Genomic DNA, 25,455 nt, shown 5'->3' with positions numbered 1-25,455 from the left:
TTGCCTGCCACCATTAAGCAATTGGTAATAAAATGTAAAAAAAAATTACCTAAAAAGTGTAAAATTTTGGAAAAATTTTTTCACGAAAATAAATTGTCACGCACAACGAGTCTGTGTGCAAAATGTCAGCTCGATTGGATCACGGGAAGTGGGTTAAAAAACGACCGAAAGATTTGCACGGTCGTAAGTGCGCAAGCAAGCAAGTGAACTTAATATAAAGGATTTAAAAATACCAATTACTAGTTCTTCATCAATCCACTCTGGGATGAGGTCCTCCACACGCCTTGACGCTCGTGACGATCTCACCCAAAAAAAAAATCTCTTTCTTAGATAATATTGGTCGAGAAAGCCCCACGTGTTAAACTGGGCTCATGTCGGTGTTGTTTGACCATACTTCACCACGCTGGTCAGTTGGGGCGCTTGGTGATGAGGGTCCTAGGACCCAGTCCAGATACTAGCCCATGAGCCCAGATCGCATCTCTCTCTTGTCCAGTACCACTTGAGCTGGCATAACCCAAAGGGTTACAATTTCTACGCGGTCAGTAACACTAAATTATGCAATAGCAATTTCAAATGGTCAGATGGTTATCGTGTAATTAACTTTTATTGGCGATTATAAATAAATGGGTTGTACTCAAGATGCGCTACCCTTAGATGTGATACCAATTCCTGCTCTGACCTACGAACTACCACACCACTCGCTACTCAATGGCAAGTCGTGACCCGTGGAATTGAACTCGAGTCTCCGGGTTTCACGGTGCAGTGCGCTATCCACTCCGCCACCTCGCCTTCCAAAACACAGGAAAGTTAATTTCGGCTTAAATATACGCTGCCAAGCCGCCTGGTGGTGTTCATTCAGACGCTGTCTTTCCAACAGACCTGTTCTTCACCCGAGGACGGCTGCTTGCGTTGTGGCCGAAACGTCGTGAGAATGATTTTATTATGTTTTATTGTTATTATTTTATTATTTCCCTTCTACGTGACTTTACCGAAAGGACCAAGAAGACATGAAAGTAAATTTACCATCATTCTGTAATTACAGGAAAACTCCATTCAATTCTGGTGACACCCCCTCCCTCACTCTCTACTTTCGAATCGAATTTTTTCCCTCCAGACCCCACTCCCCCCCCACCTCCCAGCCCCCGAAGCTGTGATCACTAAGTGGGATGAGGTTCCACAAACACACAGCGCTGTGCGGGTCGGTCGGTCGTGTGACGGTTGGTTGAATTTTTTTGGCGAGTTTTTTTTGTTTTTGCCACCGTGATGTGACACGTCGTTTGAGCCCGCCCGCTGTTTGGCCACACGAGAGTTCGCGCGCTGACGCCACAAAATTCCTGCCGTGCGGTTTCGCAAGCCGGTTTGCCGTTTTATTAAGAATTTAAGAGTGGTGTGGCAGTGCTTTTCTTAGCAGCCGGTCCTCGGAGATAGCCAGCCCGCCCCCCCCCCCCCCCCCACAACGCGTTGTTTTGTTTTTAAGTGAATAATAATGATCATCATCATGATGTGATGTTAAAATGGCAATAAATTGCTGCGCGACCCATTGCATGCAAAGCATGGCCTTGCAAAAACGCTTAATTGTCGACATGTTATGCGCTCGTCGGAAAGGACACGTAATCCGAACAATTTTAATTACTTCTAGATTTGAAGCTTTCGTGACTGCAAGGATTCATGCTCTTAGGTTTTTTCGGTAAAGTCACGTAGGTAATAAAATAATAATAATTTAGTTATTTTCATTTATTACTATTTTATTATTATTTTTACCTACGTGACTTTACCGAAAAAACCTGTCCAGTTAAAACTCGGTCTCTTACTAATCTCCACACGAGAAAGTTCCCCATCTGAAATGTTTAATTTTGCCACGAACTGAGCTTGACTTGAACCAGTTCTGAAATGTGCACTGTGCCGCTTGCTTGGCGCGACGTCACTCGACGTCACTGCCAAATCCCCCCCCCCTCCCCCACCCCGCTGTTTTCGAACGTGAGAAGCATCTAATTTGGACAGTCTGCGAGTTGAACGCTTTCGGCGGTTCTTCCACTGCAAAAAACTCCTGCAAACCAATACACACACTTCTGCATCGGCCCGGCTGGTAATGTCCGATTTGGTGAACATTGTTCGGTGGACGGTGACAACGACGGTCAAAAACCTTGGCACGCAGCAAATAGATTGAAAGCTTTACATTTTATGTCTTTCATTTAACATTTGATTTGATTACATTTTTAATTTATTAAACGTGTATGACCCCCATTTTATCCTCTTCCACAAATCCTATTATCCTTGGGGTTCAGGTCATCCACTTTATTTATTTGCCCACAGATCCCACTGGTTTTGTAGACATTTATTTCGTCTGCTTCAATTGCGGCATTAATGCTGCACAGCTACGTTTCCTGTGGCCCGCGGGGGAACTAAAAATGTAATCGGTTCGTCGGTTTAAAATTGCTGACTTTGACAATCAACTCGCTTCCACATGCAGCGAGTTCCCGCACCTCCGATTAGCGCGGTTGGCTACGTCACAGCCAGCTGCCAGGATTCCAAAAACCAGGATTTCATTGGTGTCAGCTCGGCGCTCTGACCCATGAACCACCCTGCTGCTCCGTTTAAGCATGGTTGGTTCAACATACGTACGTACACACACCAGAGGTCGCAAATGGGTTTTGATTCCTTACCCGTACCCGTACCCGGCCGCACCAGGGTCGCAAACGGCTACCCATACCCGATACCCGGCTACCCGTACCCAGCCGGGTATCGGGTAGGGTACGGGTACGGGTACCCGATTGCGACCTCTGGGATGAAGCCATGTTGCAGGCGCGGGTGGGTTGATTCTAGGAACTTGAATTGTGAGAAGAAACAAGACGTTGGGAAATGAGTGACAAACGGTTACTCACCAGTGGCTCACGGCCTACCCGTACCCGGCCGCACCAGGGTCGCAAATGGGTACCCGTACCCGGCCAGGTATCGGGTAGGGTACGGGTACGGGTACCCGATTGCGACCTCTGACACACGCACATGTGAACCAAGTCTGGTCATGGTCAGCTTCCAGGATTCGGAAAACCAGGATTTCAACGCTGCCAGCTCAGCACTCACAAACCCACCCGCACCTCCGATTTGCAACATGCGGTGCTGTTCCCTCACCTCCGATTATCACGGTTGGCTACGTACGGTGCGAAAGAAGTTCAGCGTCCACACACGCCCAGAGCAACGACATCCCAAGTCGGCCCTGTGCTTACGATCGAGCTCGTCTCTTTAACGGTGTGCTTCCGCCCATCTCCCTCTCCCCACCCCCCTGACGCCCGCGTCGCTAGATGATAAAGCTGGACGGCTCTGGCCGCCGCGTGCTAGTGGAGGACAAGCTGCCGCACATCTTTGGCCTCACGCTGCTGGGCGACTTCGTCTACTGGACCGACTGGCAGCGGCGCAGCGTGGAGCGCGCCCACAAGCACACGGGCGAGCGGCAGGTCCTCATCGACCAGCTCCCGGACCTCATGGGGCTCAAGGCGACCGCCATCGCCGCTCCGTCAGGTACCCCGCCGCGCGCCGCAGGGAAGGGCGCATCTGAAAGCGCGCGACGCGGGTGGCCGCCTTTTGCTCGACGGCTCGCCAAAACCATGGACGCGCTTATTTGATCGGATGTCTCTATTTTTCTTCGGTGCCTGGCGCCCTCAACTGCGTGAAAGTCACGTGTAACATTTTATCTACTAAATTTACACCTTGCCATATTCACAACATGTTACCCTGTTTGTATTTTTGTGTATTTTAAGATTGTATATAATACGGCTAATTCACATTTCATATTGTATACTTATTCAAAATTTTACATACTTTAGCCCCTTAGTATTAGTTAGACTTTGTAACTTTAGTATAGTTAGACTGTATACCACTTATTTACGTTTTAAGATTCCTACATGTTGAATGCATGCACCTTCCCTGCCACAGTAAATTCCTTGTCCGTGCGAACTTTCACGGCGAATAAAACCCTTTCTGATTCTGGTGTGTGTGTGTAAAAAGCACTCGCCGGATACATATCTGACCGTCGCCGCTGCGCTACTCTCCCCGCCTCCCCCTCCCCTCCCCAATTGCTACCACCGCTCGTGCCGCCACCGGCTACAGGCACGAACGCCTGCGCCGGGGAGGAGAACGGCGGCTGCAGCCACCTGTGCCTGTTCCGCCCGGCGGGTCTCCGTTGCGGCTGCCCCCTGGGCCAGGAGCTGCTGGCGGACGCGCGCACCTGCGTCGTGCCAAAGGCCTTCCTGCTGTTCTCGCGCCGCGGCGACATCCGCCGCATCTCGCTGGAGACGAACGCCCGCGGCGACGTCGCCATCCCGCTCGCCGGCATCAAGGAGGCGTCGGCGCTCGACTTCGACGTGGCCGACAATCGCATTTACTGGACCGACATCAGCCTCAAGGTCGGAGCGCGCACGCAAGGGGGTTCGGGTATTTTGCGTTTCGTTAAGACGACGTCCGCCATGCCGGCGGTTCCCAACCTTTTCGAGTGCGCGGAGCCCTTTGCTCGGCGCCGAGGTTGCTAGGAGATGTTAACTCCCTCGCCTGGTACGCAGGAGATCGTGGGTTCGATTCTGTTAACCCCAACGCCTGCTGCTGTATATTTGGAGTTTGCGTGTCGCTTGCTCTTGCCGTGGTCGTGCGCATTTTTCTCCGGGTCCTCCGGTTTTTCCCTCCACATTTTGAATCAACGTGCCTTTACAGTACTGTATTTGGCTACATTTCCACGTGATGAGACACTTTTTTGAGCTATCATACGTGGCCAGGTCACTTCTTGGTGCAGCGGTTGGGAACCGCATCTCGGCATTCGTTGGCAAGTGAAACCGTACCCTGTCGTACGTATTGCTCCATCGCAGGCTATTCGGCGACGTAAAATTTATCGGCCCCTGCTTTTTGCTTGTTTGTTTGTTTCACGTCCGACAATGAAACTTCCTTCGTTCCCGCAGACGATCAGCCGCGCGTACATGAACGGCAGCGCGATGGCGACGGTCATCGAGTTTGGGCTGGACTACCCCGAGGGCATGGCCGTGGACTGGCTGGGCAAGAACCTGTACTGGGCGGACACGATGACGAACCGCATCGAGGTGGCGCGCCAGGACGGGGCGCACCGCGCCGTGCTCGTGTGGAAGGACCTGGACAATCCGCGCGCGCTGGCGCTCGATCCTGTCGAGGGGTAACGCTCGCAAGCGAAGTTGCCCACTATCCCGTTTAATTTTGGGGAGACTGTGGGATGGAGGGCGCCTGGGCATGTGACGCGCGTAGGGCCCAGGGGTGGGTGATACGGCCCGTGACTTAATTTCGTGAGCGGAAAGGGGCCGTGATTTATTTCGGGGATTAATTTCCCGGCGGTCCGCGCCACGGAACCCGTTTATTTATTTATTTGTACTGGACAAATCCAATGAGCCGTGAAGCTCTTTTTTTCGCAGATGTCCAGTAGGCGCGTGGGTCAGACCGTTACAACAACAAACGATACAAAGACACGACGGAAGTGCAAAGCAGAGGAAGGATAAACGAATCGCTTTCAAAAAATATCCAAATGAAACTCAACTTTTTTTAAAGCCCCATTGAAGCTCGTTGGTTATGCAGCTACTACAGTGCTAGAGCTGCAAGATGTTAGCTACCTCACCTGGTTTCTATGATGTCTTGAGTTCGATCCCGACCCTGACGCCTGTATATTTGGAGTTTGCACGTTCTCCTCCGTAATCGCGTGGATTTTCCTCCGAGTCCTCCGTTTTTTTCACTCTTCCACATTTAGAATCAACATCACGCACTTAAGAGTATTTGGCAGCGTTAATTTTGCACGTGATAATAATAATAATCCGCTTCATTGTGCTATCATTTGTGGTAGCCAGGTCGCTTGTGAATAAACAAGTAATATTTTTTTAAAACTTTTTTAAAAACACGCTTTTTTGAAATGTACCCTACTGGTAATGGAAGAACTCCACGACTCCAGGAAGTGGCCCCGAAGCTTGCCATAACGTAAGGGACCGTGGCCAATTACAGCCAACGTCAGTTGACAGTGGGCAATTAGACCCAAGCCAAAACATAACATATAGAAATGAATGTTTAAAATAAAATATATTTTTAATGATAGAATATAGTATTGTCATCAGTGTGGCATGAGTATACCAAGTTTGCAGTCGATACCACATTGGGACGTGGGTTAAAATTGAGTTACAAGATTTGAGGATACAACAACAATGACAACAACAACGGACAGAATGAGTTAAATGAAAGCGTGTAAAAATATCTCTATCTCGGTGGATCTTCATCATCAACATCACAATCGTAGGTGTCCTCTGCACATTTCGTTATATGCTTCCACTTTCCTCTGTCCCCGTGCCAAGTGGTGCACCGTCTATCTGGAACCAGTTTCTTATGTCGTCGTCAAGACGTTTACCAGACAAGTGGGGGCCTTACCCTGGTCAAATAAAACCTAGTTCTAGATTTGACCACTGCTACAACGCGGTGGGCTCTCATTAAATTATTTTCTCCGATACCAAAGTGCTCTGCAAGCCGTCTGGATACCACCAAAGATTTGTCCATGAAGCCATCCAGATATACAAACATAGACATAACTTCAACCGAGAAGATGGATTGAGCAATCATTGGAAGGATGTTATTAACCAAGTTAAACCTTAGCTGCCTTATAGTTTATATTCATACCCACATCTCCAGTATTTTACTCCCAGCCTTGCACACTACCATCAATAGGAAATTTGACGTGCAGTGTTTCGATCGTTCAGATTTTTTCTAGATTTGAAGCTTTCGTGACTGCAAGGATTCATATTCTCAGGTTTTTTCCGTAAAGTCACGTAGGTAAAACATTAAAATTAATAAAAGTAAAATAAAAAACGTCGTGATTTTTTATTTTATTTTACTTTTATTCATTTTAATGTTTTACCTACGTGACTTTACCGAAAAAACCTAAGAATATCGTTCAGATTTGCCGCCCCAACCCTCTTCCCCCCCCCCACCCCAACGTACTTGCACAGCTTTAGTTCTAACTCTAGGAACAACATCCTTGCCGCTTTCCCCGCCCCCTCAGCTATACAATCCCTTGTTACAGCCATCTCTTTGGCATACTTCAGCGATTGTTTTCGCTGTGATGGTCCCCCACCTGATGAAGGACGCTTGTGTTGCGCCCAAAACGTCGTGATTTAATTTGGTTGTTTTCATATTTTCTTTTATTATTTTCACCTACGCGACTTTACCGAAAGAACCAAAGAGTATAAAAATAAAACATAGTTTATAGTTCGAGTGCTTTGGTTTTATTTGAGTTGCCTCCCCTCCCGTTGGCGCGTGTGCAGCTACATGTACTGGACCGAGTGGGGCGGGCGGCCGCGTGTGGAGCGCGCCTGCATGGACGGCACGGAGCGCCGCGTGCTGCTCGCCAACGTGGGCCGCACCAACGGCCTCACCATCGACTACGCGGCACGCCGCCTCTACTGGGCAGACCTGGACACCTACCTCATCGAGTCTTCTGACTTGCTGGGTAGGCCGCCGCTTGTACGGTTCTTCTAATAATGATGATTATCAAGTTGCCCTTTAACCAGCAAAGCTGAAATCGGTCTCAAAACCATTTACCCATAAATGCTCGGCAGTAATGCGTAATCAGTCTGTGGACAATATGGCTCTTTTTGCATTTCATTGTTTTGACGGAATACTCTTGCCAATAACATCCGGTGTCCCGGCAGCGTTTTGCTCATAACGGTGTTCTTCATCATTGGAACCTCATTTGCCAGTAAAAAATATGATAATTGTTTTTTTTACCCTTCTATCTGGCAACAAAACTGACACCTTTTTTTTTTTACAAGGAGCCATGTTTGCATAGACCACAATACCTGCAGTCATAATGCAAACAAAAAACATAACTGATAATGTATGCACTGTCCTTGAAGTTGATTGGTCCACACCCGAGACAGCTTTCCTTCGAGCCTCGTCTCACATGGGTTGGACCTGATGACGCCAAAAGGCGCGTTCTTCATCGCAAGGCCACCACGGGCCACTGACAGCCCCTGGTGGCCTCGAGTGCGGCCCCTTGACGTGTGGCCCCCTGACAACACACACATAGTGAAAACAACACCCCCCATCATCATCGTGCTGCTGTCAAAGCCAACAGTGGTATCAAATGTGTGGCGGCCCTCACACTGACGATGTCTTCTCGGCGAAAGCGGCCTCCCTCTGACAATTAGTGAAGAACACTGATTTCAAACCATCCCGACTGCGAGTAATGATCGTGGCGGCGGTGGCTGCGGCGGTGATTTGCAACCAGGAGAAAACCGGGGCGTGATCGCGGACGACCTGCCGCACCCGTTCGGCCTCACCCAGTACCAGGACTACATCTTCTGGACGGACTGGACGCGGCGCAGCATCGAGCGCGCCAACAAGACGGACGGCAAAAACCGCACGCTCATCCAGTCGCAGCTCGACGACGTCATGGACATCCTGGTGTTCCACTCGAGCCGGCAGGTGAGCAGCGGCGGGCGCAGTCGCCCCAGCCACGCGCCGAGCAACCGCTGGGCACTCTGGACAGATGGACGCGTACCAGGCACGCACTCGCACAACAAAGGCGAAGATACCCCACCCCTCCCCCCCCGTATAGCAAGTGCTGTTAGCGAGCTCCTTTTATGGACGGAACGGTACACGGTGGGTGGGGGGGTGGGTGGTACAGCATTGACCACGGCGACGTCCCCGCTGCGCTCTTGCCTTGCTCGGTGCACTTTGAGAACAACGTGGGGACCCACGCGAAAAGACAAAGATCCCCCCGTGTAGCCTCAACAGACTGGTGGGGCAAGTGCTGTTAGCGAGTAGCAGGCACACGAGGGGGTGGGGTCGCCAGCACCACGCCCAAGCCCGCCTTTGACTCCCGAGTGGCGATGTTTACACGCCACACCAAGTATTAATTTGATGCTGAGTCGACCTAGGGGAGGCCCAGACCGGTTCGAATAATCGTCGTCGACGTTGGCCGTGAGCGGGAATCGAACTCGGATCGCCACTCCGCACACGTTTTGCACACACACACGCACACAGGTGTGTATCGGGGGCAAACACATGGTTGTACGCACACACGCGGTCCTGTACTGTGAAAGTGTGCAACCGTACGCACTCGCAGGCGCGAGGACCCTTATCCACAATAGAGGTTTTTGGGTTAGATCGCTTAAGTATAAATGTGTCGTTAAACCCGCCACCGTCCGACACAGCCAATTAGTACGGTTGTGTGACGTTAACAGAACATGCTAATTCCTTACGAGGTACAGCACACCGAAAATTGTTTTTTTACCCTCATATCTGGCAACAAAACTGACACCTTTTTTACAAGGAGTCATGTTTGCATAGACCACAATACCTGCAGCCATAATGCAAACACTGTCCTTGAAGTTGATTGGTCCACACCCGAGACAGCTTTCCTTAGAGCCTAGTCTCACATGGTGTTGGACCAGATGACGCCAAAAGGCGCACAACTCAAAGACAATGCACCATCAGAGTATGAGAGCTCGGGGTGAAGCATTTACACCATTGGAACCTCATTTACTGGCAACTGAGGTTCCAATGGTGTACAGCACACCGTTACTAGTTGTACTCGTAACGAACTTGCACGTTCTGTTTACGTGACAAACCTTACTAATTGCCCGTGTCAGGTGGTGGCGGGTTTAACGACGCGTTTATATTTACACGATCGAATCCAAAAGAACCTGTATTATTGATCATATTGGTCGCGAAACTAAACACAAAAAGCAGTTGTATAGAAAAAAATGCGTTTTCAATCTACATGATTGAAAAGTGCCCAGCTCCAGCGGCTTCCTAATATCAGAACGAAGAGCGTTCCAGACGGCCGCAGGAGCGCACCTGAAAGCCTGCGATACGGTTGACCGTCTTCGTTCCAACGGTTGGCCAAACTTGGCTGCGAAAAACCTACGTGCTAAGCTCACTTGTCGTGTCGTCTCGACAGGGCGGATGGAACGCGTGCGTCATGGGGAACGGCCAGTGCTCCCACCTGTGCCTGGCGAGGCCTGGCGGGAGCTACGTGTGTGGCTGCCCGGCTCACTACACCCTCAACGCCGACAACCGCACCTGCTCACGTGAGTTATCTCCCACCCCCCCCGTGCTGCCCCGGATGCGTGCGGGAACCGTGGTTCGTGATTATGATTTGCCGCTGCGTTTGCTCTGGTTAAGCGTTGCACGTTCCCTCCATCCTGCGATGTCCGTACGTTGAACTTCTTCCCCGCCGTACGTAGCCGACCGACGCTATTCGAGAAGTCGCGGGAGGTTGGACAACAAACTAAACACGAAAAGCAGCTCCTAAAGAAATTAATTTTCAATGTAGATTATTTAAAAGTGCATCGCCTCCAGTGGCTTCCTCTTAGCCAACTGTGCCAATCGGAGGTGCGGACCGTGCTAATCCGTAACTGCCGCCCGACGAGCTCACCGCCGTGTGGAAACCCGAACGACAGACGGGCGACGTTGCATTCTCACCGTGCCTTCTTACCTCCCCCCACCGTGTCCCGTTCACCGCCAGCGCCCACGTCGTTCCTGCTGTTCAGCCAGCGCACGGCCGTGAACCGCATGCTGCTCGACGACCTGCAGAGCCCCGACATCGTGCTGCCGCTGCCGTCCCTGCGCAGCGTGCGCGCCGTCGACTACGACCCCCTGGACAAGCTCATCTACTGGGTGGAGGGGCGCCAGGGCACCATCCGTCGTGCCCGCGAGGACGGCACACAGGTGTGTGCTCGCCGCCCCCCCCGTCTTTGCTTGGCCTACAGCAGGGGGTGGGGAACGTCCGGCCCGCTGGCCGCACGAGGCCCGAACCCATTCCTGCGGAGGGAGCTGGTAGGAACGTTGGGTTGCTCGGTCAATGGCCAGGGTCAACGGCGGCGTGGTGTATTCCGCAAATATGGCCGACTGTGAGGGCGGGCACAAGCCGGCGTGAGGAGGTTAAACGTTGAGTTTTATAAGGGCACCACGGGGTGACCAGCCCCTCCCCACCCAGCCCCACCCCTCGCATCCCCCACCCAGCCCCACCCTCCCCACCCAGCCCCTCCCCACCCTCCCCTCCCCACCCAGCCCCTCCCCACCCTTCCCTCTCCACCCAGCCCCAACCCTCCCATTTTTGGATGCACGACGGACGGACAGAATAATCCCCTGTGGGCTGGTGGAACCAGGAGGTTACACCAGCCCACAGGATGTCAATGGATTCTTTGCTCCACTGCAAGTCTCCTAGCACCACTCTCCCATTGACATATTTCGTTGCTTCCTCTTAGTATCTTTTACGCGCCGGTCAATGGTATAGTGTATAGCAGATTGTATAATAATAACTAGTATAAAATTGTAATGTTTAATACAATGTATAAGGTAATATATAGTATCGTAATTGTATAGTGAATATACAGCAGCGTGATATACAGTAGGAGGGTGGGTAGAATAATACATAGTGTAATATTACAATGTATAGTCGAAGGTATAGGGTGGTGTATAGTAATACAGTATATAATTTAATGTTGGGTTTGTCTATGGCAGTATATAGTACGGTGTAGACCCGTGTGATGTAAGAGAAAAAAGTTTAGCTGGAAGCATATTATATTTTTTGCGACATAGAATTGTAATGTATTACTTACTGTTAGTAGCTCAGCTTATTGGAGAGTATATTTAGTATACTGATGATACTATGTAGTTTATACTTTAGTTTTTTACGTGGTGGTTTAGTTACTGCAGCTACATACTATTAACATTCCTTCCCTTTATTAATGCTACCCCTATCCCCTCCCTTTGATGCTGCTAATCCTGCATAATGCACGGGCATAATGACTTTAAACCCCCCGCCCACCTCCTACGCATTTCACAAGTAGTACTAATCCCATATCTGCATTTCCCATAAATATGCTAAATTCCTCTTGATATGCAAATTATTTTGTCAAGGCGCTCTTCCCCCTCCAACCCAGCTTAAATATACCCTCCAAGCCTGGGGTTTTTCATTCAGACGCTGTCTTTCCGACAGACCTGTTCTTCACCTGAGGACGGCTGCTTGCGTTGTGGCCGAAACGTCGTGATAATTATTTTATTATGTTTTCTTTCTACTATTTTATTATTTCCCTTCTACGTGGCTTTACTAACTGCACTAGTTACTACGTAACTGCTACTACGGACCGGGACCAACGACTTGAGCCCGGGTCCACGTGTTGGAGACTCATTGAACGGAAATCGCAAGCGAAGGGTTTCTTCCAGGATGAACAACAACAACCCTAGTCTCTCTCGGGACCCGGCTTCTCTTCTCTGCGGCGTGGCCGGCTCCGCTCTTGGCCACGACCACCTTCCAGAATCCTCGGGAAGGATCTGGGTCCCAATCACGTGACCCCCCCCCCCCCACCTTAGCCCCCTCTTGAGGTCTCTTTATCAACTATACTGGTCACGTGTCCACCCGGGTCAAGCAGAGTGCCATGGCCTCACGCAACCTCATCCTTGGATCGGCACCCACACACCCTGTCCTGTAGGGTCGGCGCTGCACTCAACGCGTGGTGACATCTAGTACTATTATTCAGTGCACACCGGGTCCCTCTAGGGCCGGTACTACAGCCACAGTCTGTTTACATCCAGCGATGTCGCTACACTCAGGCATTCGCGTCCAATATTATCCATAATAGAGGGTTTACTCTCCAACACACCGGTGTGCTGTACTAGTGATGAATTGGCACCTTCTGTTTACGTGACAGCCCTTACTAGTTGGCTGTGGCGGGTTTGACGACGCACTTATATTTACACGATCTAACCCCAAAAAAACCTCTGTTATGGACGATGTACATAGGGTGAGCCCCGTTGTGTTTTACTGCGCTTACGCGACATAGCCATGGGTGTTTAAACAAAGTTGATGAAGCTGGGGTTTATAAAACAACTCTGCAATGTTTATTGGTGGAGACTTGCTTTCATTAATCTTGTCAAACAGTTTTGACCGCCTGCCATCCATCCGTGTGCATGTGTGTGTGTTTATATTTCATGTGATGTACCGGTTACAGGGTGGGGGGGGTGGTTGGGGGGGGTGGCTGACGGTGTGTTAATGTTGTATAATATTGCGCGTGTGTGTGTGTGTATATCATGCATAGTGTAGTGGGGAGCGGTAGTGTAGTGGTTAGCGTGCTTCACTACGAACCCGGCGACCTCGAGTTCAATTCCCGCTCACGACCAACACCAGTGACGGTTATCTGAACCGGTACTGGGCATCCCCTAGGTCGACTCAGCCTCAAATGAGTACCTGGTGCGGTGTGTAAAACATCGCCATGTGGGAGACAAAGACGGCCCGGGCGTGGTGTTGGCCACCCACCCCCTCATGTGCCTACTACCGGTCTTCATTAGTTGTTCGCTAACAGCACTTGCCCCAACAGTCTGTTCAGACTATGCGGGTAAAATCTTTGTTGTATTTCAAGTAAACCTCGTCGACTCCTGTTGAGACTCGTTCGCTTGAGTCCACTGCTGTGTAAAACATCCCCGCTGACTTTATCTCGTGGGTGGTCAGCTATATTGTGAAGAGCCGAGTAAACATTGATTCTGCACCGACTCCTACGTCTGGAACCGCGGAAAAAATGTATCTAATTTTCAAGCGGTGCGCTTTTAAGGGCATTCTCTTGCATTGAACTGCCCGATGTCGGGCATGGGCGGTGGTACATGCAATACTTGCTGGTGTCTGCGCCAAGATGTCAAGATGTTGACTACCTCGCCTGGTATGCAGGAGGCCGTGGGTACGATCCTGATCCCGACGCCTGCTTTATATTTAGAGTTTGCGTGTTCTCCCCGTGGTCGCGTGGATCTTTCTCCCCAGTCCTCCGGTTTTTCCATGCGCATTTAGAATCGGCATCACGTGTTGAGAATATTTGGCTGCTATAAATGTCCACTTGATAAGCCACTTTGTTGAGCTGTCATTTGTGACCCGGTCGCTTCTTATAGGAAGCTAATAACCTGGTGAGATAAAAAAAAAATTGGTTAGTTTTATTTGTACAGTAAAACCTTGGATTACGAGCATAATTCGGTCCGGAAACATGTTTGTAATCCAAACCACTCGTCTATCAGTTGTGATCACGTGACGCTCGGCAGACAAAGCGTATACACCTACTACTCGTATTGCAAGACCTCGCTCGTTTATCAATTGAATATTTATTTTAAAAAATTTGCTCGTCTTGCAAAACACTCGCAGACCAAGTTACTCGCAATCCAAGGTTTTACTGTATTTCTATTTTTAAGTGATTTGCTTACCTTTCCTATACTTGGCACTGTTTTTGTATTTTTGCATTGTGTTGTTGTTGAAACGTTCTGACCTTTCCCCACTGGACATCAAAAAGAGCTTCATAGCTCATCGGATTCCTCCATTATAAATAAACCGCACCCACCGCGTGCGTGCTCGTGCGTGCTCGTGCCTGCTTGCGCGCAGCTGTGGACGCTGGTGGCGGCGTGGGGTGGCGGCTCGCAGCCGTTCGACCTCAGCCTGGACGTGTACAGCCGCTCCATCTACTGGACGTGCGAAAGCACCAACGTGGTGAACGTGACGCGCCTGGACGGGCGCCCCGTCGGGGTTGTGCTTGGCGGGGGCGCCGATCGACCCCGCTCCATCGTCGTGAACCCGGAGAGGGGGTGAGCGTGGCCAGGGGGAGGGGGGGTGGGTGCTTGGCGAGGTGGAGCTGAGTGGACTTTGCCGATGATTGGTAACAGCGGTATCATCAAGGTCGGCCTCCGTGGAGGAGGCTCGTGAAGGACGCTGCTGCTGCTACTGGGCAGTCAGAGGCAGTCGCCCTCCAGCAACAATGGAGGGCAGAGGGGCGACGCTCACAGCAACGAGGAACTTGGCAGTCAGCAACTCATGGCACCTGGGTCTGTTCTGTGACCTGCCAGCGGGCCTTTTGAACTTCACGTGGCCTCAACGTGCACTTAGCCTGGCACGAGCGCCGTGGTGACGTCACCGCCACTTAGTAGCGAATGGAGGTTTTGTTCTAGATTTGAAGCTTTCGTGACAGCAAGGATTCATATTCTTAGGTTTTTTCGGTAAAGTCACGTAGGTAAAAAAATTGAAATTAATAAAATTAAAATGAAAATAAAATAAAAAATCACGACGTTTCGTAGGCAACACAAGCTATCTTGTGTTGCTGTGACGGATCCACCTGAAGACGGAAGCTTGTGTTGCCTCCGAAACGTCGTGATTTTTTTTTTTACTTTTATTAATTAAATGTTTTTACCTACGTGACTTTACCGAAAAAACCTAAGAATAGGAGTTTTTTTTTTATTGTTGTTATTGTAGACGAGCAGCACGCGGAAAGAGGGGAGCGCGGGTCGTTTGGCTCGCCCGCCGCGTGATTGAGAAATTTCCAAACCTCGCTTGGCTGCGACGTGGCCAAGAAGTGGCGGCACAGCTCCGTGATCTTAGAATGCGGTGGCAATAATTTTACCGGATCGGCGAAACCCGTTTGCCTTCACAGCTAGGCGTATATCGCACACCTGCGCTAACCCACGCGTAAACACGTTGGCCCTCGCAGGTACATGTACATCACGAACCTGCAGGACCGGGCTCCGCGTATCGAGCGCGCCTCCCTGGACGGCACGGAGCGGGAGGTGCTCTTCACCAGCGGCCTGAGTCGCCCCTCCGCGCTGGCGGTGGACAACGCTCCCGGGCGACTCTACTGGGCCGATGCCGAGCTCAAGCGTATCGAGTGCAGTGACCTCAATGGTGCGTTTGACCCCCGAGTTCTTGTACCGCTACTATTTGTATTTTAGCAGGCGAGGCCCCGCTGAGGGCGCTACGTATCGTGGCCCTTTTTCAGAATCGACCTGGCGATCGCAAACGATAGCTCAGCGAAAGGTGGTGGCTTGGCATCGTCGTGTGGAAATTTCATAGCAGCCAAATGCTCGGGACGCGTGATGTTGATTCCAAATGCGGAGGGACAGGCCGGAGGACCCGGAGAAAAATCCACGCGACCGCGAGGAGAAGGCGGAACTTTTAAATATACAACGGGCGTCGAGATCGAACCCACGACGACCTCCTTCATTACCAGGCGGGGTAGTTCACATCTCGCCAGCGTGGCGGCACAACTAACTAAACCGTGCCACGTTCTTCTGCCGGAGAGCTCGTGTTGAGATCAAAACGTAGTCTGCGTGGCAACATCGTTAAAGAGCACCGGTCACAAGGCCGTGACCGCATTTGTGCGTCAAGGATCGGACTCCATGGAAGCGACGGCCGAATCTCGAATCCACGGCGTCCTCTCGCCTAGCACCAATTGAGACGAGGCCCAAAAGAAAGCCGTCTCTGGTGTAGACCAATCAGTTTCAAGGACAATGCACAGATATTATCAGAGCGTGTTTTTCGTTCGCATTTTGACCGCAAGTATCGTGGTTAATGCAGACGTTAATCCTCGTAAAAAGGTTTTGGTTTTGTTGCCAGAAAAAAAAGGGGGAAAAACCCTATTATTATATTTTGGTACTGGCAAAGGAGGTCTAATGATGATGAAGGATTTGGAACATTTTCAAAATATCCTGCCCGAGAGAATGAGCGTCAACCAGAAAGAATCGATGGGATAAAAACACAGGCGGGTTTCCAACTGGCACGCGCCCACGCTTCAAACGCTTTGAAGCGAGTATAATCACAGTACCCAGAGGTAAACCCACGGGGAATGAAGAAAGGCGGACACCAGTGAAATGTCCGCACGGATGTTCGTCACGGATCTGTTTTCTTTTCATGTGGAGGGACAGACGTTAGGAAGCCGCTGGAAGCTACATAGCTCAGTGGGCCTTACCTGGGAAGGAAGGAAAACAAGTTTAGTGCGCGCAACATTCCTGAAGCGTCGCGTACTCCTCGTTCTCAGCACCATCGATGTTTTTGTTTTGTCGCCGTGGCCGTCATCGTCGTCGTCGCTGCTGCGGTTCTCGCGCACCACGGATGTCTCCGTGTAAAGCAGCCAGGCGAGCGGACAAAGGGGACCGTCGTCCGTGGAGAGAATCAAAATCAACTTGAGTCCACGGCGAGCGCGAGTTTCTGTGCCGTGTCATCGCCAGGGGGCGTGGGAAAGATGTGCGGGCTTTGATGTTATTCCTGGCGACGGCGTTGTCGAGACCCGTGCCGCGGCGGGTGGCCACGTCGCATGCCAGGATTTTCCCCCCTTGTTTGTGAAATCAAGAGGTCTTGGAAAGTTTCCTCGGTTTAACATTTTTGCAGGTATCTCTTAGCGTCAGGGGGTGGGGGAAACACCCCCCTCCCAGAGGTCACAAACGGGTTTTGATTCCTTACCCGTACCCGGCCGCACCAGGGTCGCAAATGGGTACCCGTACCCAGCCGGGTACTGGTACCCGTTCCCTACCTGTACCCTAAACGAAATGAGTGACAAACAGTTACTCACCAGTGACTCACGGCCTACCCGTACCCGTACCCGGCCGCACCAGGGTCGCAAACGGGTACCCGTACCCGTACCCGGCTGGGTACGGGTAGCCGGGTATCGGGTAGGGTACGGGTATCGGGTACCCGGTTGCGACCTCTGCCCCCCCCTCCTCCACGCCCCGGTGACGTTGCCAAACTGACGACGCTGAATCGATTCTTACGATTCTAGATTTGAAGTTTTCTTGACTGCAAGGAATTCATACTCTTTGGTTTTTTCGGTAAAGTCACGTAGGTTAGAAAATCAAATAAAATAAATGAAAACAACTAAATTAAATGATGACGTTTCGGGCGCAACACAAGTGTCCTTCAGGTGTGGACAACGTAGCGAAAGCACAACCACTGAATTGTTTGTGAGGTTTGAGTACTTGTCGTTTGTGCCAATAGTCCGCCGCTATTTCTTTAGATGTTACGTTAAGGCTGGTTGAGCGAACTAAACCGTACAAACTGACGAGAGAGAGAAAAAAGAAATGGGTTGTGGAGTCTGATCGCATCCTCCAGTCGGGACTATTCATTGGATCGTCTGTTGGTGGAGCGGAAGTGGGGGGCTGGGGGGGTGCGGGGGGTAGGGGTGGTGGGGGTGCGTTAATCGTCACGTCCCCAACTGATACCGAAGACTTGAGGTGGCTAGAGGACCATTGTTAGAATGACTGACGGAGAGGGGGGGGGGGGGGAGGCCGACGGCAAACACAGCGTCAATATCGCCACAGAGGGAGACAAAAGCGGCCGGGTGTGGTTGCCGGCCCCACCCGCCCCCCCGGTCGTGTGCCCGTGCCGGCCTTCGTAGGCGCCGCTCGCTAACAGCACTCGCCCCAACAACAGTCGGTTAAGGCTACACGTTTTGTGGGGGGGGGAGAACTTTGAGCTTTGTGTGCGTGCGTGCGTGTGCGTCCGCCCCTGCTGCTGCTGCCACTGCCACCGCCGCAGGGGCCAACCGCATCGTGCTGGAGGAGTCGAACATCCTGCAGCCCGTGGGGCTCGCCGTGTTCGGTGCTCACCTCTACTGGATCGACCGGCAGCAGCAGCTGATGGAGCGCGTGGCCAAGGAGGGCGGCGGAGGTCGCACCAAGGTGCAGGGGCGCATGCCCTACCTCACCGACGTGCTGACCGCTCACGAGATGCCCCTCGCCCATTACCGTGAGTGACACCCACCCATCCCCACCCACCCCCCCCACCCCGTGATCCGTGGATCAAGGAAATCGCTCGACGCCGGTGTACAGCAGCGGCAAGGGCAGTTTACGCGAATGCTGTCATCGCTAAGAGGTCGTACGTTTGGCGGCAACGGCCCTTCGCCGGCTACGCGCAATGAATGATTTCCGTGTTCATTTAGGAAGAAATAACGACTGGTCACAGCCTGTCCCCCCCCCCCCCCCATCAGACTCAACCCCAGCGCGTGCACTCCTTTCGCCAGTTTGCCCTCCTCACAGATGCATCCCAGCTCAACCCCCGCCATTCCTTTCATTTGCAAGCGCCGCGTGGTCTGGGTGACCAAATTTACAAAAGCAAAAAAAACTCCCCAAAGTTTACAAGAGAGCAGGGTGACGGTCGATTTGACGGACCAATCGCAACGCCTCCTCGCCGCGTAGTCTGGTGCCGCTCCGTCTCCCGCTCGCCGCGTCTCTGTTGCTCCTCGCTCACCCGTTGTGCCCACCCGCCTGTCGCCCCCCGTCCCCCCCCGTCCCCCTCCACCCACCACGTGGCTCGGACCGCAGGGAGCCACCCGTGCTTTGGGGACAACGGCGGCTGCTCCCACATCTGCATCGTCAAGGGGGATGGCACCACGCGGTGCTCCTGCCCCGTTCACCTCGTGCTGCTGCAGAACGAGCTCACGTGTGGGGGTGAGGGTGGCGCTCGCTCGCGCGCGCGAGCGACGGAACGCGAAGGCAAAGTTCCGCACGGAATAATGACGACGGCTCGTTTTCTTCTCCCCTCGGTTGGATCGCGTCAATATGGCGATGCGTGCAGCATAAGGCCGCAACAAGGCAGCTTTCTCTGCTTCACCCCAAGACAGCCCCCCCCCCCCCCCCCCCATGGTCTTTAGTTGGTCTTGAACGGTGCCGTCGCCAGATGGTCTACGGCCTGCCCCGCCGTGGTCTCTCTTCCGTTGCGGTGCCCGCCGTAGGGCAGCTATCGCTGTGGAGCTCTGGTTCCATGCTCGGCACGTGTCCCAGCCACACCCCAGAGTCTCCGTTCTGTCCCGCGTCATGCGCCGTACCCGCACAACACGGCCGTGCGTGTGTTGCGTCTCCTTTCAAAAACCGCACGTAGCCGACCGTGCTAATCGGCGGTGCCCGTGTTGGAACTTTGCTTTGATGATGATATAAATATGTAGCGGTGCACGCAGTGGACCGACCGCCGCACCCGCCGGTCGCCGCTGATGAACAGTTATAACCCCCCCGTCGCCCCCCACGCAGAGCACCCGACGTGCAGCGCGGAGCAGTTTGCGTGCTGGACGGGCGAGATCGACTGCATCCCGCTGGCGTGGCGCTGCGACGGGTACGCCGAGTGCGACGACCAGAGCGACGAGCGCGACTGCCCCCTGTGCTCGGACGCCCAGTTCCAGTGTCGCAGCGGGCAGTGCGTGGATGCCGCGCTGCACTGCAACGGCGACTCGGACTGCCAGGACATGTCCGACGAGAGCAGTTGCTACGGTAACGGCCCCTCGAACCTAACTCTGGAGTATTCTTAGGTTTTTTCGGTAAAGTCACGTAGGTAAAAACATTAAAAAGTAAAATAAAATAAAAATAAAATAAAAATCACGACGTTTCGGAGGCAACACAAGCTTCCGTCTTCAGGTGGTACCGTCACAGCCACGACAGCTGTATCAAATCTAGAATTAATTTTGGAGCTTTCGTGACTGCAGGAATTGCTCTTTGGTTCTTTCGGTAAAGTGACGTGTAAAGATAAAGTAATGAATTAAATACCAGCATACTACGACGTTTCGATTGCAACACAAGCAATCGTCGTCAGGTATAAATGAAATAGAAACACAAATCTAGTATACTTAGAAATGTAATATAACAGAGAGTCGGATAACATAACAGTCAACACCCTACCTGGTTGATTACGTTCTTCCTGATAATGCTAAATTTGAGAGATAAAACACAATCAGAGACATATAGACAGACATGTAAGCAGACAGATATCACAGAGATACATAGAGAGAGAACAAACATAGGCATTTCATTTATACCTGATGATGCTTGCTTGTGTTGCAATCGAAACGTCGTATGCTAGTATTTAATTTATTATCTTATCTTTATACGTGACTTTACCGAAAGAACCAAAGGGTAACGGCCTCTCCCCGTGTAGTACGTGTGTGCAATGGCGGAGCCAGGGTGTTCAGGTAGGGTGGGTGGGCAACCCCTCCAGCAATGAGACATGATAGAGGAGTTGTTAGTAAGTGAGGACTTGTCCCTTGCTTTATATTCGACACGTGTGCGGCGATGGCGCAGCCATCGATCGAGGGTCGAATTCGAACCGCGTTGTGTGATCGGCATCGCGCTCGCTGAAGCTGTTGATGCCTTCAGGGAAGTCGTGTACTGTAGACGCAACTTGCACACAATTCTGTCAGTCACTTATAACCGCTTTGCCGTTACTTATTGCCAATTATGGACTCAGACTATTGTCCTATCATCTCATAGAGTCCCTGGCACGTCATAATATGCTACACAGTGGCAGTGGGGGTCGCAACATGCTGATTTATTACTAATAAACCCCAATGATCCGATCGAAATTAGGGATTTTGATCGGATCATTGGGGTGGGGGGGCACGTGCCACCCCACCCCCCCACTGGCTCCGCCAGTGTGTGTGTATGTCGAAGTGTGTGTATGTTGAACTTCTTTAGCCACCGTTGTAGGGGTTGAGCCTGGACGGTGACGGGATGAGTGACCCGCTGTGCGCTAAACACGTGTGCAGTAGGCGTTGTGGGCAGCAGAGGGCAGCGCAGCAAAGGGCACCGTAGTCCAACACGGTTAAGTTTTGCTACCAACGCGTTGTCAGGCAACGCGTTTTGTGCGCTTTGTGCCCCTCGCGGAGACTTGGCCAATCCCGTGTGCTCCTTCGCCGGACAGCCGTCCATCGACGGCGACACTCGTGTATTTATTGAAGGCAGCCTGTACGCATGTTGAGCTTCTTCCGCACCGTACGTAGCCAAGCGTGCTCATCGGAGGTGCGTGCGGGGGAAGGACAAAAAATCAAACGCAAAAAGCGGTTTTAAAAGAATTGGGTTTGTCAATCTAGACGACGATTTAAAAGTGTGCAGCTCCCAGTGGCTTCCTAATATCGGAAGGAAGAGCGTTCCAGACGGCCACACGAGCGCATCCCAAAGCGCCTCGCGATGATGATGCGGCGACCGTCGTGTTGGTGATGGGTGATGGACGCGCACGATAAACGTAAAGTGGTGTCGGCGAGAACCTACGAAAGCTGCCACGGGGTTGGGGGCGGCCAACACTACGCCAGGCCCGCCGTTGATGAACGAGTAACTCCCCCCGCCCCCCCCCTTCCCGGCGTCTCTTTTCGCTTCTCCGTTCTGTATGGAGTAAAAGTAAAAAAAGAAGCCAATGATTGAGTACTTTCTTTTATTTTGTAAGCCATTCCGCGGCATCCCGGGTCGTCGCTGAGTGGAGCAGTCCGCTTGTTCTGCGTTTAAGAGTGTTTTGGCTGCTATAAATTTCCACTTCGTCGAACTATCGTTTGTGACGGCCAGGTCGCTTCTAGAATAAGAGCGACGTAGCTCGGTGGGGGCCCCTACCTGGTAACATAACAAGTGTCGTATCGTGAGTTGAGTTTCAATTGTTCTTCCGGTGCGGGCGATTGCCGTGGCTGCTGTGTTGGCGGCAAGCGCCGTGGTGGTGACGTCACCGCCACTTATTGGCGAATGACGGTCGACGTTGTCGCTGTGGTTGTTTATGTTGTTTTTGTTGTTTTTGTTGTTTATGTCGTTTTTGTTTTATTTTGTTGATTTTCTGGTTTTTATTGAATTTGTTGTTTTTGTCGTTCTTGTTGTTCTTGTTGATTTTGTTGTGGTGGCAAGAGTGCCCGGGGGACATGTTCCAGTGCGGCAGCGGGCAGTGCCTGCTGCGTCGGCAGCGCTGCGACGGCGCCGCCGACTGCCCGGACGCCTCTGACGAAGACGCCTGCCGTGAGTTTGGTGGCGGGGGGCGGCGGCGGCGGCGGCGGCGTTCGCGGTTTGGGGCGCCACAGCAAATCGCTCGCTCGGTCGAGTGGGAAGGTTGACGGGGGGGCTTCTTAGCATTCTCGCATGCAGTCTCGGGGACGCAAACCACACCTCTACCCTACCCGGAGGTCGCAATCGGGTACCCGATACCCGGCTACCCGTACCCGGCCGGGTACGGGTAGCCGCACGTGACTCACCCCAACCAATGAGTGAGAAGGCCGCGAGTCGCTGGTGAGTCGCCGTTTGTCACTCATTTCCCAACGTCTTGTCTCTTCTCACAATCCAAGTTCCTAGAATCAACCCACCCGCGCCTGCAACGTGGCTTCATCCCAGAGGTCGCAATCGGGTACCCGATACCCGTTTGCGACCGTTTGCGACCCTGGTACGGGTACGGGTAAGGAATCAAAACCCGTTTGCGACCTCTGACCCTACCCCCCTGCTCGCTAGATGGGCTGCCTGCCACAAACGGAGCGAGCGCGTGAAATGGGGGCGCGCTCACGGAGCCGTGAACAACTTCCGCCGACGGCCATCTATTTCTCCCCCGCCTCCTTGGTCGTCGGGCGACGGACAGTTGGGCAGCGCTTGCAGGCCGACGCTCGGCCGCGCGTCCGTGCGCGCGTTCGTGCGTGTGTGCGTGAGTGCGTACGTTCGTGCGTGTGTGCGTGCGTGTGTACGTGCGTGTGTACGTGCGTGCGTGTGTACGTGCGTGCGTGTGTACGTGCGTGCGCACGCGAACATGACGCCGATGTCTCTTCTTCCAGCGCTGACTCCGCTGCCGCCGTCCAGCCACGTGCCGGCCGGCTACACCATCAGCTCGGTGGTGGGCGTCGTCTTCCTGGCTCTCGTCATGGTCGCCGGCGCCTGCTTCGTGTGCCAGCACCTGCTGTGTCTGCGCGGGCGGCGACAGCGGCGTCGCGGCGGTGGCGGCGTCGTCAGCGGCATCGGCGGCACCGCCGGGGTCATCGTCGGCGCCGACCTGGGCCCGGGGGGCCACGCGGGCGGCTTTGGGGGCGGCGCTGGAGGGGGGCTGCCCGTGCACACGCCGCTGGCCTTCATGCCCCGCTCGGGCGCTCACGGCGGTTGCCACATGGGTGAGTTGGCCCGGCCTGCTTGTCGGGCTACGAGTTCACACGAACTCCCACGAACTTTCACAAACGGCGTGTTAGCCCGGTACGCTTGCTCACAAACTCGCGGCTCGTTTTTTTTTCTCCGTCGCGTTTCACGATGCCGCGCATGGTGTCGGGTGTGGGGTCGCCTGCTCCGTTGCTTTGTTGTTGCATCTTACGCCGCGTCCGTTGCTGGCGCTCGTCACGGCGATAGCGCGACAATCGCACCGTTTGTTTTTATCTTGTCGAGCTGTTGCTCCGGCAAAAGTTTATTGTCGCACGAGTTCCCGACATTCCGTGGCGATGATGATCGCTTTCTCAAGCCCATTTCCACAACAGTTTTTGATCCACAGTTTTTGTTTGCATGCTCCAGCGCTTGGTCACTGCGTTTGTGTTTTTTCCCGTTAAGCTATCCCACACGCCCAGATAAAAGGTAATATTAATTGCAAGGCAGTAAAAACACATTTCTATTGTGACATTTAGCCATGCAGTAAAAGGCCTGGCTAGCCAGACCCTGGCTCGCCAGGGATTCTTACTGCATCGTGTATTTCTTTTTTGTCAGTGAATTAATTTTGTTCAGTGGTGGGGGCAGGTGGGGGGGAGCCCCACCTTCTTCTCCATAGATTCAAACACCTCGTGGCCCACCCATTGCTTTACGTGAACCGGCGTAACGTTATGTTTGTACAATATGTTGAACCTCTTTCGCTCCGTAGTACGTAGCCAACCGCGCTAATCGGAGGTGCGGGGACAAGGGACAGCAGCAAATTAAACACAAAAAGTGGAAACGAACGGCTCCTTGTACAGGGGCTCCTCGACTTACGAACATTCGACCTACGAACTTTCAGAGATACGAACAAAGCTAACCAGTGTGTCCAGTTGCCTGCTCGGACCGAGAGTCGTAACTTCAACCGCCACGCAATAGTTGGCGGTGATGGCATCTACATCTGCAGAACGCGAAGAACCAGTGGCATCTACATCTGCAGAACGCGAAGAACCAGTGGCATCTACATCTGCAGAACGCGAAGAACCATTGGCATCTACATCTGCAGAACGCGAAGAACCATTGGCATCTACATCTGCAGAACGCGAAGAACCAGTGGCATCTACATCTGCAGAACGTGAAGAACCATTGGCATCTACATCTGCAGAACGCGAAGAACCAGTGGCATCTACATCTGCAGAACGCGAAGAACCATTGGCATCTACATCTGCAGAACGCGAAGAACCATTGGCATCTACATCTGCAGAACGCGAAGAACCATTGGCATCTACATCTGCAGAACGCGAAGAACCATTGGCATCTACATCTGCAGAACGCGAAGAACCATTGGCATCTACATCTGCAGAACGCGAAGAACCATTGGCATCTACATCTGCAGAACGTGAAGAACCATTGGCATCTACATCTGCAGAACGCGAAGAACCAGTGGCATCTACATCTGCAGAACGCGAAGAACCATTGGCATCTACATCTGCAGAACACGAAGAACCATTGGCATCTACATCTGCAGAACGTGAAGAACCATTGGCATCTACATCTACAGAACGCGAAGAACCAGTGGCATCAATATCTGCAGAACGTGAAGAACCAGTGGCATCTACATCTGCAGAACGTGATGAACCAGTGGCATCTACATCTGCAGAACGTGAAGAACCATTGGCATCTACATCTGCAGAACGTGAAGAACCAGTGGCATCTACATCTGCAGAACGTGAAGAACCATTGGCATCTACATCTACAGAACGTGAAGAACCAGTGGCATCTACATCTGCA

General features: G+C 52.3%; 1 protein-coding gene across 1 annotated transcript in view; it reads left to right on the top strand.

Annotated features, from left to right (window-relative positions):
• Positions 1 to 25,455, top strand: part of LOC144728076 (low-density lipoprotein receptor-related protein 6-like) — a 91,140-nt gene that overhangs the window by 58,718 nt on the left and 6,967 nt on the right. Inside the window, exons 10-23 of the mRNA XM_078607365.1 lie at positions 3,300 to 3,516; positions 4,105 to 4,400; positions 4,944 to 5,170; positions 7,308 to 7,492; positions 8,273 to 8,469; positions 9,950 to 10,079; positions 10,517 to 10,719; positions 14,411 to 14,610; positions 15,507 to 15,697; positions 18,323 to 18,532; positions 19,108 to 19,233; positions 19,810 to 20,046; positions 22,432 to 22,539; positions 23,337 to 23,666. Of these exons, the coding sequence (XP_078463491.1) occupies positions 3,300 to 3,516; positions 4,105 to 4,400; positions 4,944 to 5,170; positions 7,308 to 7,492; positions 8,273 to 8,469; positions 9,950 to 10,079; positions 10,517 to 10,719; positions 14,411 to 14,610; positions 15,507 to 15,697; positions 18,323 to 18,532; positions 19,108 to 19,233; positions 19,810 to 20,046; positions 22,432 to 22,539; positions 23,337 to 23,666 (2,857 nt within the window). The remainder of the gene's footprint in view (positions 1 to 3,299; positions 3,517 to 4,104; positions 4,401 to 4,943; positions 5,171 to 7,307; positions 7,493 to 8,272; positions 8,470 to 9,949; positions 10,080 to 10,516; positions 10,720 to 14,410; positions 14,611 to 15,506; positions 15,698 to 18,322; positions 18,533 to 19,107; positions 19,234 to 19,809; positions 20,047 to 22,431; positions 22,540 to 23,336; positions 23,667 to 25,455) is intronic.

This window comes from Lampetra planeri, chromosome 27 (genome assembly GCF_965212315.1).
Source record: "Lampetra planeri chromosome 27, kcLamPlan1.2.h2, whole genome shotgun sequence".
In the NCBI taxonomy this organism is placed as follows: Eukaryota; Metazoa; Chordata; class Hyperoartia; order Petromyzontiformes; family Petromyzontidae; genus Lampetra; species Lampetra planeri.
This window is presented reverse-complemented; position numbering and strand designations above follow the sequence as displayed.